This window comes from Alligator mississippiensis, chromosome 3 (genome assembly GCF_030867095.1).
Source record: "Alligator mississippiensis isolate rAllMis1 chromosome 3, rAllMis1, whole genome shotgun sequence".
In the NCBI taxonomy this organism is placed as follows: domain Eukaryota; kingdom Metazoa; phylum Chordata; order Crocodylia; family Alligatoridae; genus Alligator; species Alligator mississippiensis.
In genome coordinates this window covers 225137951-225154784 of record NC_081826.1, presented here as the reverse complement: position 1 = coordinate 225154784, position 16834 = coordinate 225137951, and the positions used below count along the sequence as shown (strand labels likewise).

The window sequence follows — 16834 nt, the reverse complement described above, 5'->3', positions numbered from 1 at the left end:
GGCCCACTGTTTTCACTGTAGACAATCAATTTCCCTGTTTTGTTCCTTGGATTTCTCACATAGTGATAAAAAAAGAAGAGGCACTGACAAAAATATGTTATAAGAAGGCACCTAAATTGAGACAGGATTCAATGGCAGGGGTCCTGCATGAAATTACTTTTATGGACTTTTGACATTAGAATCTTTGGGATTTCAAGTCAATAACGTCCCTTCAAGATTTGAAATCTGCATTTCATTTTAAAAGTATGGCAACATGTCCCTATTTATTCAAAAGTTCACGACAGACTATGGAGCTGGAAAGACTCAAACATGTTTTTAATCAATTATTTCAGAATATTTGATCATAAATAATGTTTTAATATTCAGTTTCTAAGCCTCATTCCCACAGCATAAGTAGACAGCCACATTGCAGGCTCCCACTGACAAAAAGCAAATGTCTTCCTCAGCTTTGACCCCAGGCAGTTAGACTGACTCCAGCAAGATGGGGCTGATTGTTTAAGCCATTTTAGGTTAAACTCCCTGTCCGAGATTTATGCAAGCTGCTACAGGGAGGTGTGTGTAACACCTCCCCTCACCCTGGGGGTGGGGGGTGAATTTCACAGAAGAAGGGTAGGGCAGTACTGTTACCTCCTGCCCTGTGCCAGGGCTGAGGTAGGGGAAACAGTGTCACCTTGCAGTACCCTAGAGCAGAGGTTCTCAACCACTTTGGTACCAAGACCCATTTCTAAATATTGATGACCAGTCCCGACCCAGTGCCCTTCACTCCTGATCCACTGCCCCCGGCCCCACAGTATGGAACTCTGCCAGCCTGCACGGCAAAAGCCATGGTTTCCCATGTTTCTCTCCTTTAAAGGAGAGTCCATTTTTAAATTTTGCTGATCCAATTTTAAAGTTTGTTCATGACCCTTTAATATATTCTTGCAACCCACTTTTGGCTCGAGACTCATGGGTTGAGAAATGCTGCTCTAGAGGGGTTTGGAGCATTGTCAGCGCAGTCCTTGGCTGGTCTACCTATTGCACACTTCTGGTCTTTGACATGCTCCTGGCACCCACAGTGGAAGGGAAAGGCTACTCCTGGGGGTCCACCAAGGCAGGGACAAGGGAGACAGAAGCTTTTGGAGACCCCAGTATAAATCTGCTCCTATAAAATTTCAGTGAATAGGAAGAGAGGAGGGTAGCCCATTAGTCTCAGGAAAGCAGTAACAAATAGGCCTGTTAGTCTCAGGCAAAAGACAGGGCAGGGCAGCACACCCAGAGCCATCCCAAAGGGTACGGCAAATCAGGGCGACCGCCCTGGGCCCCGTGCTTTGGTGGAGTCCCGCGGAGCCAGGCAGAGCAGCCGTGGCCCCTCCTGCAGGGCCCGTCAGGACCTGATGGCTCAGCCCTGCGCCATGGAGGAAGCACGGAGACACCCCACCTTATGGGGGTAACACGGCCCCACACATTCTTAAGGAAGCCCCATGCAGGCTGATTTGCTCTAGGCCCCGCACCCCCCTAGACTGGCTCTGGAAGCAGCTTCAGGCCCTGCTACACATTCAAATGAAAGCCAGCCAGAAACCAGCTACTAAGACCTTTCAAACGCTAACTTTACAGCTGGTTGGTTCTTTATGCTGGACAGGCATTTTTATGGCCTGGGAATGCAGCTGGCCTAAATTGATCACACCACTCACCCAGACCTGCATAGCGGAGGGAACATGCACCCTCTAGAGGCCTTAGAGACTAACAGGCTCAGAATTGGCAGGCGCTGCCCTGGCCAGGCAGCGGCTCCCCATTTCCCTGGACCCAAGACGCCCCGAGGAAGAGGCCGGCTCTTCGCTTTCACTTGCATTTTGCAAAAACTCCACGGTGGGTTTTGCCCCCCTGGCAAGAGCTCCCAAGGCGGTGGCAGGTCCAAAGGGGCGTAGCACCCTGTGGCATCCCAACAACAAGCGCTGGCACCCGGCGCAGGGCCTGCGCAGAGCGGGGCACGGAGATTTCTCCCTCGTGCTGAGAGCTGCCAAGGCGGCCCCACCCCCGAGGGCTCCAGCACCCCAGATGCCCCTGTGGACTCTCCGCCTTGCTGGCCATGCCTGCCAGCACCCCTCGCAGAGCAGCTCGCCCGTGCCTCTGAGCTGCCTTGTGCCAGGCAGGAGGCAAATCCCCCCACCAGATCCGTACCAGACCGGGGACAGCGGCTGCAGGCGCCCCGGCGGCGCAGGCGCACACGGAGGCAGATCCCAGCCCCGCGGCAGCAGGCGGAAGCGGAAGTGCCTGCGGGGCTGGGCCTGAGGCTGGGGGGCAGCGCGGGGAGGCTGCTGCCACCCCTGGGGCAGGGTCCCGGCTGCGCGGCGCTGCTGCGGGCTGCGACCAGCTCTAAGCGGGAGGCAGTGGGTGAAGCCTAGAGCCCCGTTCTGTGCCCAGGGGTGCCTATAGACAACTCAAAACTTCTTAAATGATTAAAAAAAAACCCCCTAAAACTCAGCATAACTTAAACTCCAGACGCGACTCTGCACCATTTGAACAGGGCTGCTGACATACGCAGGCTCTTCCGATCTGACAGGAAAACCATGGGAATACAGCGATTACACTGAGTGGTGGGGGACAGAGATGTTGGAGGAAGCCTTGCATTGTTTTACTCTGGAAAAGAATACTTGTAGCACAATTAATTCCTGACCCTGGCTCGCATGTGCCTGACACTGGAGAGCCACAGGGGGTGATTTCTGCTCCTGTAAGATTGCAGCCAGGAGGAAGAGAGGAGGGCAGCCTGAAGTCAGGCATCAAGCAGGTCAAAGCTGCACCTTAAGGACCAACTAGCCCAGAGAGGCATAAGCTGTCTTAGCCAGCCTCCCACCCTGTCCAGACTCAAAGCACTGTGCTCACATACATGAGGAAGACTGTCTTGCCTTTAGAAGCTTGTCTGACTGGGCTCCAGTTATGCACTTGGTCCCACAAATGGTATAGCCTCAAGAAATCCTTGCCCCTCGTGTCATTTCTCAGATCAAGCGTCGTGGCTTCTTAACCTGGCAGGTTATCTCCCAAGAAGGCAGTTTTCCTGAACTGCTGCACAGGAGAACTGCTCTTCTGGCATGGTTCAGTACCCACCAAGGTGCAGTAGCTTTAAGCCCAGTTTATGGAAATGGGAGTCTCCTGCCTTGCTTGCTCCGAGGTCCTTATGGCTTAGGCAAGCAAAATGCAGGGGCATCCAAACCCCAAGCCTCCAGGCTTGGGCCTGCAAGTAGGATGCCTGCCAAAGGTTTTGGAAAGATTTGAAGCCCCAGGTGCAGGTGGAGGATGTTTGCCGGTAGTAGGGCCACTTATGGTTCTGAACTCTTGGATTTGGAATTAGTTTAGGCTAATTTGGCCTCAGATACAAATTATATTTAAAAAAAATTCTGGACCATTCCAGCTATAGCATCACTACAGGTTTCCCTCACTTTATGCTGTACATCAGGGGTTCCCGACTCCCAGGTTGCGGCCTGGTGCCCAGCTGTGAAGGGTTGAGTGCCCGACTGGAAGTGACCGTGGACCAGCAAACTGCGGACTGGAAGCAACCAGCATACTGCAGACTGGAGCCAACCTTTTTTTTTTACTAAGTATAAAAAAGGGTTGGCTACCTGCCCACAGTATGCTATTCACTGCTGGTCCACAGTTTGCTGGTCTGCAGCATAAAAAGGTTGGGAACCCCTGCTGTACATGTGTTCCTGGAAAACGGCGCATGACTCAAATTCGTATCCGGGGAACCCACTTGACAATGTAACAAATAGGGATACGATCCAAGACCTCAACTGTACTGACCCCCAGACCTATTTCTATCACTTTTGCAAGACAATTTTAGTACTTACAAACAGCAGCACCTGATGGTGGGGATGAATGTTTAGTTGGCATGAAGAGAGGGTGGTGAAGGGTCTCCAGTGTTAGTGAAGTTCTCTTGCACTTCATTGATGGAGCAGGGTAGGAGATAAGCTAGCAGGATGCTTAGAAGCCAGCATGGGGATGGCAACTACAGAAACACGTCGCAGATGAGCAAGGAGCACAGATCCACACAGACTATATTTTGGTGCACATCACTCCCACAACGCACCGCACAAAGCAGCTGACGGCTTCTACCACACCAATCGCATAAGAGTGAATTTACCTCGCAGATAATTAATTTTTGGTATAAAAAGGGTCATCGCATAACAGCAAATTCGCACATACAGAACCCGCATAAAGCAAGGGAAACTTGTATGAATCACATTTAAGGTACTGAGGGAGAGGTGGGAGCTGCTAGCCCAGGGAGGGACTGAAGAGCTGGCTGCCCACTGACTCTGGTGGTGCTGCAGCCTCAACCAAACAGCAGCCCATTCCAGGGTCAAGTGTCTTGCCGTCAGAGCAGAGAGAACGGAGGAAAGAAAAGGAGAGAGATTCTAGCCCACAGCCTACTCTCTGCTACAGGAAGACCTGCAACTTGTTCAGATGGGTTTGTGGCTTAGGGATTGGACTTTTAAGTCATCCCAAGACCCATCAATGAGCTGTAGTAGAAATCATCCAGTGATAACTGAAGAGAAAACCAGGAAGGGGGTATAGGATAAAAGAAGCATAAAGGAAGGTAGAAAGAAGATTTTTACTCTTCTCTCTCTCACTGCAAGATGCTACTCTATTAACAATTGGTAAAATACATAGCACCATTAGTCTGTGGAGCTCATCCTTACCAGTGTTACTGAGGGCAAGCTCAACCAAACTGAAAGACAAATGACAACAGCTACTGTTAAGTGTAAATATCTGGAAAGACATAAACATGCACAGCTAAATTCAGAAAGCCACCTCTAGAGGCACTTTGCAGCTTTTTTATGGTGTGGTATTACTTATGTCTCACTTGACAGGTTTTTGCATCCACCTCTGAAGCATCTGTTGTCAGGCACTGGCAGAGAAAGAACAGTGGAAAAATTCTGCCCCAGCTTGGAATGGCAATTCGTATGTTCACTGCCATCAAGATTTTGTACCACATTCTCCTGGTAAAAATCCAAGTCAGAGTATATGTAGCAGGTGAAAAGAGAAAACAGATTCTTGTAGAAGTGCTTTTTAGGAGTTAACTGCACCATAGAAACATAAGGTCACGCTATGCATAATACCAAGACAGCTAGCAGAATGTACTCACGTGTGAGCAAAACAAAGGGCCATAAAGATCCAGAAAAAAAAATAAAAGTACCTTTATTGAAAGCCAAAGGACTTATATGTTCATCAACTATTTTAAAAAGTTATTTTAATAACTATTAAAAAAGTTATTAGTAAACAAGTTTATCCAGTACATCTTATTAGAATGTGCCCACTCTACTATCCTACTGTAGAGGAAAAGCATGGGTTTGTCATGTTTTGAGTCTGAATTCTAGTTAGAGGGTATTTTATGCAAAAAGGACCTTCATGCTTTGCAATTCACTTTTCCTATTTAAGTCACTTTGGGAGCAGGGTAGAGTCAGTCTGATTCAGGTTAACTTGTACCACCTGTTGGGAATTTTGGGGGAGACAAGGCAGCTCTTACGAAGAGAAAAAGTGTCTGTTAAAGGCCATAAATGGGTGAACCAATAGATTGTAAAAAAATAATATTTTACTCAATTATATTAGCCATATACTGACATTATTATTTTATACTAATGTAATATATCATATAAATTGTTAGCTATGCCTCATACCTGTGGTCCCATCACAGAAGAGAGATCCCAAGTTGCTTGCAATTTCAAAGGCCAAGACACCTTAAACTCCACTCAAATTAATAGTTCAGAGTACCAAATATTAGTGCAAGACATTCAGTATGAAAGCCTAAGTAACAATAAATCAGCCATACAGGATTCCATTTGTTTAATGGCTCTGTAGCATAACTGATAGCATGCTATAGTCATTTAGACTGTAGCCCAATATGGAGTACAGTGATTGTTGCAATTTCAAGTTCATATGGAAGGGAAAATAATTTATCAGATGCAACTTGATTGCTTGGGTTTATAAAATAGTTAAAGATACTTATCTTAAAATAAAAGTTAACTGGTTCAAGTTTACACTTCAGAACAATTCTTCCCAGAATGTTGCTTCCCCCACCCACACCAAATAAAAATCCAGTAAGACTACGTTCATATATTAATTTTTATTTTCCCATACAGTATTCACAGGGTCCGTTTTTTGTTTTATTCAAACTAACAAAGGTTTTCAAACTAAAACAGGAAGTGACATTTCAGGACAAAAGATTCCGTAAACATAAAACATCCAAGGAATACTCAAAAGCCTGGTGTCTTTTGCAGTTCAGAGAGTTTTATTATTTAATCAATTTGGGGTGATTTGTATACCACACCTCATACTTGAACCATTTTCTTAATATAAAAGGAAGATGCAGCTTCAGCCAACATCTTAGAAAGTTTCTTCACCCACTGTTGAAATATTAAACACATCTGTTATGCCCTATTTATTCAACCACTTACTCTAAAAAATATATACAACTATGTTTAAACGTGTATTTGTGCCATGTTTTTAGAACATAAAAATAAAGGCATTTTTAAACTAACGCTGCATATTACTCAGCAATATACCAGAGGATGGGTTTGAATACCCAACTTCAACTTGAAAGTGAATTCCGCTAAACCTCTTGCGGTGGGAGGCATATTGAACCAAACAGTCCCATTTCACACATTCAAACATTAAGAAATAAGAAAGAGACAGGAAAGACAGACTAAGTGTATTATATGTGAAGATAAGCCAATATTTGGCCTACACCATTATTTACCCATTTTGACAGCAACACAAAGCAACTGATTTCACTTCTTTAAAACAAATGGTTTCCATTGCAATTAAGCTACTCATTAACTGATCGGCTACTTAACAAGTGATAGTTCAAGCTTCAGAAGATTACAATGGGACACTGTCAAAACTGGGTATTTTCATTTTCCATAGCAAACATGCAACACTTGCACTAACTGTGCTGTTTGTCTCATTAGTGTGTGTAACGAAGCCTAAATGAATCCTGCGTGAGACTGGTTTGCCACAACACACAAGAGTAAAGCAGACAGGCACAATCAGGAAAGAGCATCACATGCAGGCGCAAGCCTATGGTGTTTGTGACAAAAGTCTGCACATCAGTATTTTTTGCAACTTCGTAGTCAGTGTTGCCATTGTTCCCCCTCCCCCACCACCAAGAAAACAGAATTGCTGTACTTGAACAAAAAGACTCCTGCCCCATTTATGAGGACATCAAATGGATTTCTGAAACTAAGAGAGATGTTTTTCACTTACCAACCCCTGCGACTTTTCAACAGTATCAAGTTAACTTTAGTTTTTCTTTAATATTTCAGAGTACAATAACTGGTCAATTCACAAGGATAAATCTAGTTCATCCTTTTCTTAGTCTGAGCATTTTAATTTCAAATGGGCATAGTTTACACTGCATGTCCAAGTGCAATGTGTATATATACTTTTTACATTTTTTCCAGAGTGGGCAATAAATGGTCAACACCAGCAGTAAATCAATCTCTATCCTTTTTAACCTAGGATTAAGTATGCAGTACCAGTTTTAGTAAAATTGTGAATTGAAATATATGAAAGCCCTGCATTTTCATGTCTTTAGTTGTAATTTCTCCTGTACACTTGAGAATTGGCAAGAGTCCCTTTTTCCTTCCAGAATAATCTGGAGCTGTTAAACCTTACTCCGAATAGCTCAATTTAAGAAATTTATGTACAGATATTTGCTATCTCCCATGTCCAAATAAAGCAAGATTTTGCAGAGTATGAACTCTACCACAACTATTCAAGACATGAGGAATGGAAACAATTTAGTCTACAAACCTACCAAAAAGACACCTTGAAACATTTAAAATATCACATGACCATTAGCAAAGAGGTGGTAGTTAGATGCCCAAGGCCATTATGTATAAGTGCACCATGCCCACGGAGATAAAATTTTCAGAACCTGTGTGATGCAATTATCTAATTGGACTCTCACTAGGATAATAAAAGCTTTATATGTGCCTTGCAGAGATGTCATACAACCTCATCCAGTGTTGGTGCTGTGTTGCTTAAGGAGACAGTTTACCTCTGGTGTCATATTCTGGAAACCACCAGCAGCATACAAAGACTGTACAATTTCAGTGACAAAATTACAAGATTCTCCCTATTTTATTGCATTTTTTTTAAAAATAAAAACCTTGGAAATCAACAGAGCATTGAAAGTTTGTTTCCTGAGTAGTCTCAGTCTACATTTTCTTCAGTAAAACAGAAATTCCATTACATTTTAGCATATAATGCAATTTTTCCCATAAATATTTCCAAGTATAAAACTCAGAAAGTGTCAAAGATGGAAAGGTATCAGGCAACTGGAGAATCTGTCCCACAATGTAGTGTTAGCTTGTAACACTTTACAAGTAAGCAAAGAAAGATAACTGGATTTTCACAGCAAATCAAAACAATGTAGTACAATGTTTTGTGACTACAGCTCCTCACGTTTGCTTTCGTTTCTAATCCAACACTTTCAGCCTAAAATACTAAAATGCCATCAATTTTTCACATGTACACTTTTCAACATTTTTTTAAAGCATTATACCGCACATGGGTAATCTTATTGGTAATATCAAACAAATTAGATTAATCAGTAGAAACAGAACAAATGAAAAAAAATCCCACAGGTCACTGCTGGATGTTTAATACAAAACATCCAAAAATAGTACATTCCAAAGTCTTCCAAATATTTCAAATAAGGCATCCCTTCCACAATTTCTGGGCATTTTTTGTAATTTTTACTGAACAGGGATGGGCAAAAATATTTAAGATGTTGCTCATATTTTGTTCTTTTGTACCTACAATTAATTGGAGAACAGCAATTTTACAAATGAAGTGTGCATTGGATCAGAGACATCATCTCACTAGTAGTTATGATCCAACACGGGTTGTGGTGGTTCTTTTATCTGAAAAGAAGCTTTTGAGAAGAAACACCTGCCCAACACTAACTACAAGAAGAATGATTGCTTCCCCTATTGACCAATATGCCACTCTCGTGTTCAGGTCTTCTGCCCTGCTGCGGCCTTGTGCTTCTCTCAAGCGGAAGTGAGTCTGATAATCGATGACAGACTTCAAAGCTTCATGAATTGAAACACAAGCAGACTCCATCTAGACCAAAAAAGGAAGAAAAAAAAATTTTTTATAGTAAAAGAGAAAAAAGAAAAAAAAGAAGATGGTTTATTTGAGTGTATACAGTTGCCCTTACCATAATTTTATGACTTAGTGTTTCAATCTATTTGTTTTTAAACTGTCAAACTGGACACACTTTACACCTTTCTCCAAACATTCAGGTTTAATACAAAAGATATTGATCTTAAGTAGTCACAAAACAAGACTCAAACACCACATGATTCTCAATTCATAAGAGAATATAAGAATGTCATACTGAAGAACACCACTGTTTGGTTTAGTCCAGTATTACCATCTCCTCTGTGCATCTAGTAGCAGCAGAGATGCAAGATACCCCGATTCAATTCCAGGAAGTTAATGCATCATAGCACTAATAAAGAAAAAAAAAGTCAACTATTAACAGCTATATACACTAATATTTTAAAAATTGTGGTTGTTCTAAGCCATGTATGTAATATTTTAAAATCCTGAAAACATCTCAATTAGTACGATCTTGGGCAGAGCATTCTCCAGATCACACAAGATTTAAAAATGAAAAAAGGGAATTTTTATTTGTTGCTCTTCAGTATCATTGGATGCATCTGTTCTATATTCTGAAAAGGACAAAATACAGGGATGCACAACTGGTCCTCTGTACCATTGCTTATAAACTATTGCAACCCCTCTCTAGGGAGTCCTAATCTGCCTCCCCCCACAAACTTTTTGGATGCAACACTATTTCCAATCATTTGTCGCTTACTACAGAAATGAGAGAGCTTGAAATGTGACTCTGCAAAAGATGTGTCATCTTGGCCATATTTATCTCTATTCAGAAATTACTGTAGCCACGTATTTAAAGCTCTCTGAACTTCACTCAGATAAAATACAGTAATCTTGTACATTGTTAAAGGATGAACGGTGCAAATGTTAGGAAAAGGTGGAAAAAAAAAAAAGTCACCTGGAATCAAGGCTGCCTGACAGTTCCCATGAGATCACATTCTAATTGCTCATATTGCTGTCAAACTAACTGTCCAAACTGATTTTTTTTAAACTAACTGCCCAGCCAGTAAATTGTTTCAGATATCCAGAGAACATGCTCTGGAGATAATACTGCTTTGCTCACATTAAATTCCAAAAGCAGATTTGTTGAGAAACTCTAGAGCCTTGGAACAAGGACTTAAAAGTCCGTCATGGGGTCATCCTACAGAAAATTCTCAAGTTAGACCAATCTATAAAACCTCAGAAAAAAAGTACAGACATCATATTTTCTTATTTTACTCAGTTATAACAGCCACATAACTAGCTGTATAATTATATATTAATACAATATAAAATGATATATCATCATAAATCCCTGAAGATTCTGGCTGAACTAAGCATGCTTCAACCCAGAAATGAGAAAGATTCCTTCCACAAACCAGGAGCTACCAAGGTGTCTAACACAGGAACAGAGCACAAAAAGATTGTGCCTCTCCTGTGTTCTCGATGCTCCCGCTTGGGGGGTGTCCCATCAGTGAGGAGGAGAAGCTGAAAGTAGTCACACTGGAATGAAGATGCGAAAAGGAGGAGAAATGAAATATAGGGTGGATGAGATGTACAGGATCCAGAGGGCATGCAAGTGTAGATGACAGTAACTGAATGGAGGTGAAGCAGACAGAAGCAGATCAGGAAAAAAGAAGACATAGGGCACACGCATTGCAGAAGGTCCTTTAATTACTATACCATACACTTCACTACAAAAAACTGGAATTGAAGCCAGGTGTTCTTTGTATCATTGTAGTAAAACCTATTTGTGAGAGAATATTGGATCTTCTCAATCCAATGGAAAGAGGACATTGAGGATATTTGGGGGAGCATGCTCATACTTTTTAAATGGCTATTTTGGAGTGAATTTTATCGCTGTTTATAATATAAGCAAATTAGATACAAAACAAGTTTGGTTCCAGTCCAGTTGAGCTCTACTACTAGTCTTTTCTTTAAGTGTCCAAGTCAAAATAAGACAGATTGTTAACCTGAATATTTAAATTTCCCTCAAGAAATCCTACAGTGGTGAAATGCATTATATTTTCAATTTAATTTGTATCGAATATTCCTGCAAAAGGGCAACTTAAGAAGTCTAGTTTGAAAAAATGAAACTGCAACAGATCTCCTTTCACACACATATAGAGTCAAGGTGCTGAAATGCAGCTCTCTGAGGAAAAAGATGCCAGCCTGTGATCTGAATAATTCAGAGGATTAGCATCTTCCTCAATGTAGCTATTTATAGTTAAACATTTAGTATTAGATTAAAAAGAACAAATATTTTACTCTAAGGATGAACTCCATTAGTAAAAATATGGGGCATAGAGATATTAGTCTGTAAGCCTTAAGTACATTTCATTCATCTGCACTATGCTTTTTTCAGCTGACCCATTCACCACCTGCCATTCTGGAACGGGAGCTCACATGGCTGTCAGCAGATGTACACATCTGTTATACTTTGCTGCAAAATGAATAAGCATACAAAATGTGATTAGAGTCCAGTTAAACTAACACCCAGCTAGACCACAAGAGCCCCTTAATAGAGGAAACTGTTTCCCAGCAATCCCACATTTATCTGCCACCTCCTTCCAGAACAGCATCTAGGAACTGATTGGTACATGTGCTGTTAAACATTGGTGTCCTACGAAGTAGTGCTTTTCCACCATAAAACTTACCTTAACTTTATTAAATAATGTATTGATAATTATTTTCCTATTGCTAACTAGGAGTTTAAGTTCCTAGATATTATATTTTCTTCAGATGATTAATTATTGCCACTCAGTTTTCTGCAAGGTCAATTATAAATCCCAAGTTTAACATAAAAAAAAAAAAAAAAAAAACTGTCGAGTTCTCGGGCTTCTTTAAAAAGAAAAAAGCAAACCAAAAAAACCCATCCAAAAACCACATGGTTAGGTTAACTACCTAGTCCCACCAACTTTCAAAGGATACGGATACTTAACTCTCAGGCAAGCTAGAGCAAATACGGATGAGGAGTTTTGCTATCTGCCCTTTGGCTGTCATAACTAAATCAGCAGTTTACCTGAGTAAGGGCAGTGACTCTGTTCTCACTAGGAAACAGAGGTGGATCTTCTCCAACTTGGAAGTCAAAGTACACAGTTTTGTGTGTGAAAGTAGAAAATTCATTGCTGAAGCAGAATTTATAGGTTCCATTCCTGGATGCAGTAAAGGTAAAGCTATCATATTGTTTCTTCATCTCTTTGTATAACACAATGCCGTCAGGATCTTCCAACCGACAGTCAACATCATAATGACCTCCAGTGATCACCTGTAGAATGAGAGATGATCAACTGATTTATATATTGGTCTATGGAAATGAGCAGTTTTATATATTTGTGTCTCACACCAAGAGAAGAAAACCTCAGAACAAAAATATTGTAATAGTTGTAAGTTTCAAGCAGTTTATTTATATACTTTAGAAAGTTTAAATTTACTTTTGCCATTCACAAGACCACAATAGACATGGCACAAGAAACTGAATTCAGGCCACAAATAAAGTTAAGACAACAGAACGTTAGATGTAGTGAATTCTTCATTGTTCCTTTGCCCAATCCTCAGGCACAACCCAAATGATTTTGGAACAGGACTGTGGCTCTTCTAGCAGGTCAGGATTACTAGCAGGTAGTAGTGTTAGTCACACCACCTTTCTGCATGACTGGAAGGGTATGGCACACACCCAACCTGTTACATCAGGTTTTGTCTGATTTGTACTCAGGAGTGGTGTAAAACAGGTAAAAACTGGGACTGAGAAGTCTCATTTTCACACAAAAAAGAAAACAAAAGGAAATACAAGTAAAACAGCTTATTGTTGTTCTTTTAAAAAAAACCTGAAGCATCATGGTGTACAGGTAATGAATGCACTGTAGACCTCTAAAAAAAGGCTTTGTACATAAGTCCTCAAGGGAAACCTAGTTTTTAGAACTTCTGTTATGTTTGACAATTTAATATTTCAGCAAATACTGTGGACAACTACATGTTCACCTCTTAAACACAACTGCAACACCAGTTATGTTGCATAAAAGGTATGGTGGTGTCACTTCCCTGAACTGATAACATCAGCTGAAACCTATGGTGACACAATGTTTCAAACGACTGTTTCTTAAGATGCAAGTACCCTCAGAAATTTTACATTAGATTTCCAAGATAAAACTTTAGCTTGCAGAGCTATTCCCTTAAGTATCAAGTTAATAGGAGCTGTTTTTTGGCAACCTGAATGACAAAAATGATTTAAACAATAGAGGGACAAAATGACTTTTTTCCCCCCGTTGGAAAACCAGATCCCCCCCCGAATCTGGAAGAGGTTTCAAGCCTGGAGATGAACCAAGCAAGTACCCATATGACAACAGATGATAAAAATATTTTTCCTGTTGTTTACAGAAACACAGAAAAGTAGATACAAATGACATTAGAAGATCATTCAGGTTTCAAAATCAAGTACTGAAGGGTTACTAGATAAGAGAATTAGGTTTTTCCTGTTCAGCCTCTACCCAAGTATGCATCCACTAGGACACAATCAATCCACTGGATCCCACTAGTTTTCCTAATGGACCTCTGCCTGTGAAATAGGGGTAACAAGAACACTGTTGAGAAAGTAATTTAATGTTTACAAAACATTTAATTCAACAGTGATAATGAGGAGCCCCAGAAAAGCCTATATAGCAGTCAGTAACTGTGACATCAGGGCAGGATTTGAATTACAGACATTGTATTTGGCATGTGGCTATATGTCACCCAGCAATGAAAAAAACAAAGCATGGACTAGCTGGTCACTAAGGCACGTGCTCATTCAGTAAGCACCATACATCCTGTGCACTGAAGCGAGGCAGAGGCCCGGTGGAAATACAGTATGCATGAGGTAATTAAAGACTGCAGCATAACATCCACATACAAAGAGGAGTAAATTCAAGGGAGTTTGGTAGCCTTTATTCTCCTATTACCCAACTTGTGAGTGCTTATGGCATTTACCTTAATGCACTTTCTCCACCAGAGCACACGAAGACAAGGAAACAGGCTTTGCATCCTCCTGCAGCAAAGCAGGTAACACCGAACAGCAGAACAAACTGGCCACCTGCATGTGTAGTCTGCTACAGCAGGAAAGGGACACCCCTTGGATGTAGAGGGCCTACTCTCTTCAGACAGCACTGGCTTTTTGCCTCCGGACTAGGCTTCACTATTGGTACCCAATTTTCCCAGCACAGTTGGAGGAGGGAGGGCACAGCTCCAGGGGCCAGATCCAGCGCAGTTGCCAAGTCAGACACCCCCTGCACCAGCCTGCCCCATTTGACTCATGGGGGGGCCTACATCCAGCACAGCAGGGGGTGCTGTGCAGCGTTGCCAGGTGCATGATAATTATTGTATTCCTACTATCGTTTCAACCCTTGTACAATATACGATCCGTATCATTTTTGAGGCAGCTAAGTGATGCAACCTATGCAATCCCTAAACCATTCTCAAAGTCTTAACCGACTTTTGAGTTTCCCCTCAGCACTTCCTTACAACCGCTTGCCACAAAATAAGGAAATGTTTCAACTTTGATGACCCAGTTCTTACTCCCTGGCGACTTACAGTGAACAACACACAGTAAAGGAGGCTTATTTGCGTACTGTTTCAGCGTAGATGGTTTTTCAGCAAATACGAGAACTCTGAGCGAACAATGTGATTATTTTATATTTAAGGCTTGGCTCAGCCGCTGACTGATGCAGACAGGGTGTGGCCTGCAAGCATACCCAGAGCCGGGGCTGGATTAACAACCCTTTAGTTGGCCCATGGCAAACAAACTCGGGGACCCCCCCCCGACTGAAAAGAAAATGTTTATATTCCTTCGTTTCCACTCTGCACTGTAATTGTAATGTGTAAAATAAGCACAACTGGGCCCCTTCTTCACTTAGGGCCCTCGGTATGTGCCTAGCTTGCCGGCCCTGGCCCGGACACGTGGGGGGAGGCCCGCGCGATACCTGGAACTCGAGGGTGCACTTGGTGCCCTGCGCGATCTCCTCGTAGAAGCACTGCTTCGCGTTATCCGGCAGCTCGAACGTGATCTCGGAGGCCCGGACCGCGCAGCTCAACAGCGGCAGCAGCAGCAGCAGATGCGCCGCCAGCCGCCGCCCCCAGTCCGCGGCGCCGGGCGAGCCCCTCAGCGGCATGTCCGCAAGGGGCCGGGGCGGGTGCGTGGGGAGCGAAGCCCGGCGGGAGGCCGCGGGGTGTCGGCAGCAGCGACGGCCGGTCGGTGCGGCGTGGCGGAGCAAGGGGGACAGAGGGGGGAAGCCTGCCGGGAGCCCGGAAGTGCCTGGCTAGGCCGCAGAAGTGCTTCCGGGTGAACCCCAGCGGCTTTGCCTACGTGGTCCTCGGCGAAAAGGACGGAACGAGAAGGAGCTGCGCGCGCCGCAGTGAGAGGGGGCGGGGGTCGCGCGCGCGCGCGCGCGTGTAACCCGTCACAGGGCCCGTGACGTCAGCCTCGCTGCAGTTCTCGACCCTGTTTGTCTCGGGGCAGGACGCGCCCTCCCCTTTATCGGGGCTGGAGCGGCTCAGGCGCAGGAAGGCGGAAGGGAGGGCGGGGTCTTTGTGCCAGTTTGGCCGCGCTGCGCCTCTTCGCCCGGCTTCAACACATCACTTCCCGCACAGGGTTCAGCTAATGCTGCGGAGAGCCTCGCTTTGATGTGATGTCTGTCACGTGAGTGGGCGCGAGTGGGAGCAAGGCGGGGTCGCTGAGCCGTTTAACGGCCATGGGTTGGCTGCACCCCCCCCCGCGTCTGCCCCCGCCCCCACGTGACCCACGCGCAGCCATTCACCCCCGGCTGCTGCCAGGTGCATCGTCATGATTGGCGTCGTAGGGTAATTTCAACCCCTGTGCGATATACGATCAATAGTAGTACAAAACTGTACTAATACACACACAGATATGTATGTGTGTGTGTGTGTGTACGAGTACATTTTTGTATATCTCGATCTTTATAGATACATCGATGCACACACACACACTAGATGTAATGAATAGTTCAAAATGTACAATCATTTTCATTCCATCCAGGAAGAGCACACACCAACTGCTGAAACTTCCTTAGCCTGACAAAGGGTTTTTGAACCTACAAGCCTGCTTAATAACTATTCTCCAAGTATTTGGGATGGTCTAATAAAAGATACCAAAATCACCCAAGGAACCTTGTCTGCCAATCATTTTTGAGGCATTTCATTGAGTCACTCTTAGACAGGCTTAACTGACGTCTGGGTTTGGTGTCAGGCTGCTTCAAAAAACAAGAAATGCTTTAACTTTGACCCAGTTCTCGCTCTCAATGGCAAATTTCAGTGAGCAATATACAATAAAGAAGACTTATTTGCAGGCATATTAGCATACTCGTTTGTATAATTTTTTAGTGTACACTAGTTTTTCAGCAAATATGAAAACATTGAGTTTCCAATATGATCATTTCATATTTAAGACCTGGCAACACTGCCACCCTGCAGGATGTGTGGCACAGGCAGCCTCTGCGCTGGACGAGGCAGAGCTGGGAAGGAGGAGTCAGCAAAAATAGATTTTGTAGAGGAAAAAGCTAGTTTGTCCTCAGACAAAAGAAGATAACCCAAAATTAGCATTTCTTTCCACGTGACGGCTTATCTCACCTGCTATGCTGTTTCTTTAGTTTTATTGCTGCATTTACTATATTTGCATTGTTTCAAATAAAGCTTTTAAAAATTGCAT

The 16834-nt window shown here is 43.2% G+C and overlaps 1 protein-coding gene across 1 annotated transcript; it reads right to left on the bottom strand.

Moving 5' to 3' along the window:
• Positions 1-6079: 6079 nt before the first annotated feature.
• Positions 6080-15669, bottom strand: TMED7 (transmembrane p24 trafficking protein 7). The gene is made up of 3 exons (XM_019484559.2): positions 15093-15669; positions 12161-12406; positions 6080-9099 (listed from the first exon to the last, which is right to left on the bottom strand). Exons 1-3 carry the CDS (start codon positions 15279-15281, stop codon positions 8863-8865), a joined length of 672 nt encoding a protein of 223 aa, XP_019340104.1. The 5' UTR covers positions 15282-15669; the 3' UTR covers positions 6080-8862.
• Between the last annotated feature and the right edge of the window lie 1165 nt (positions 15670-16834).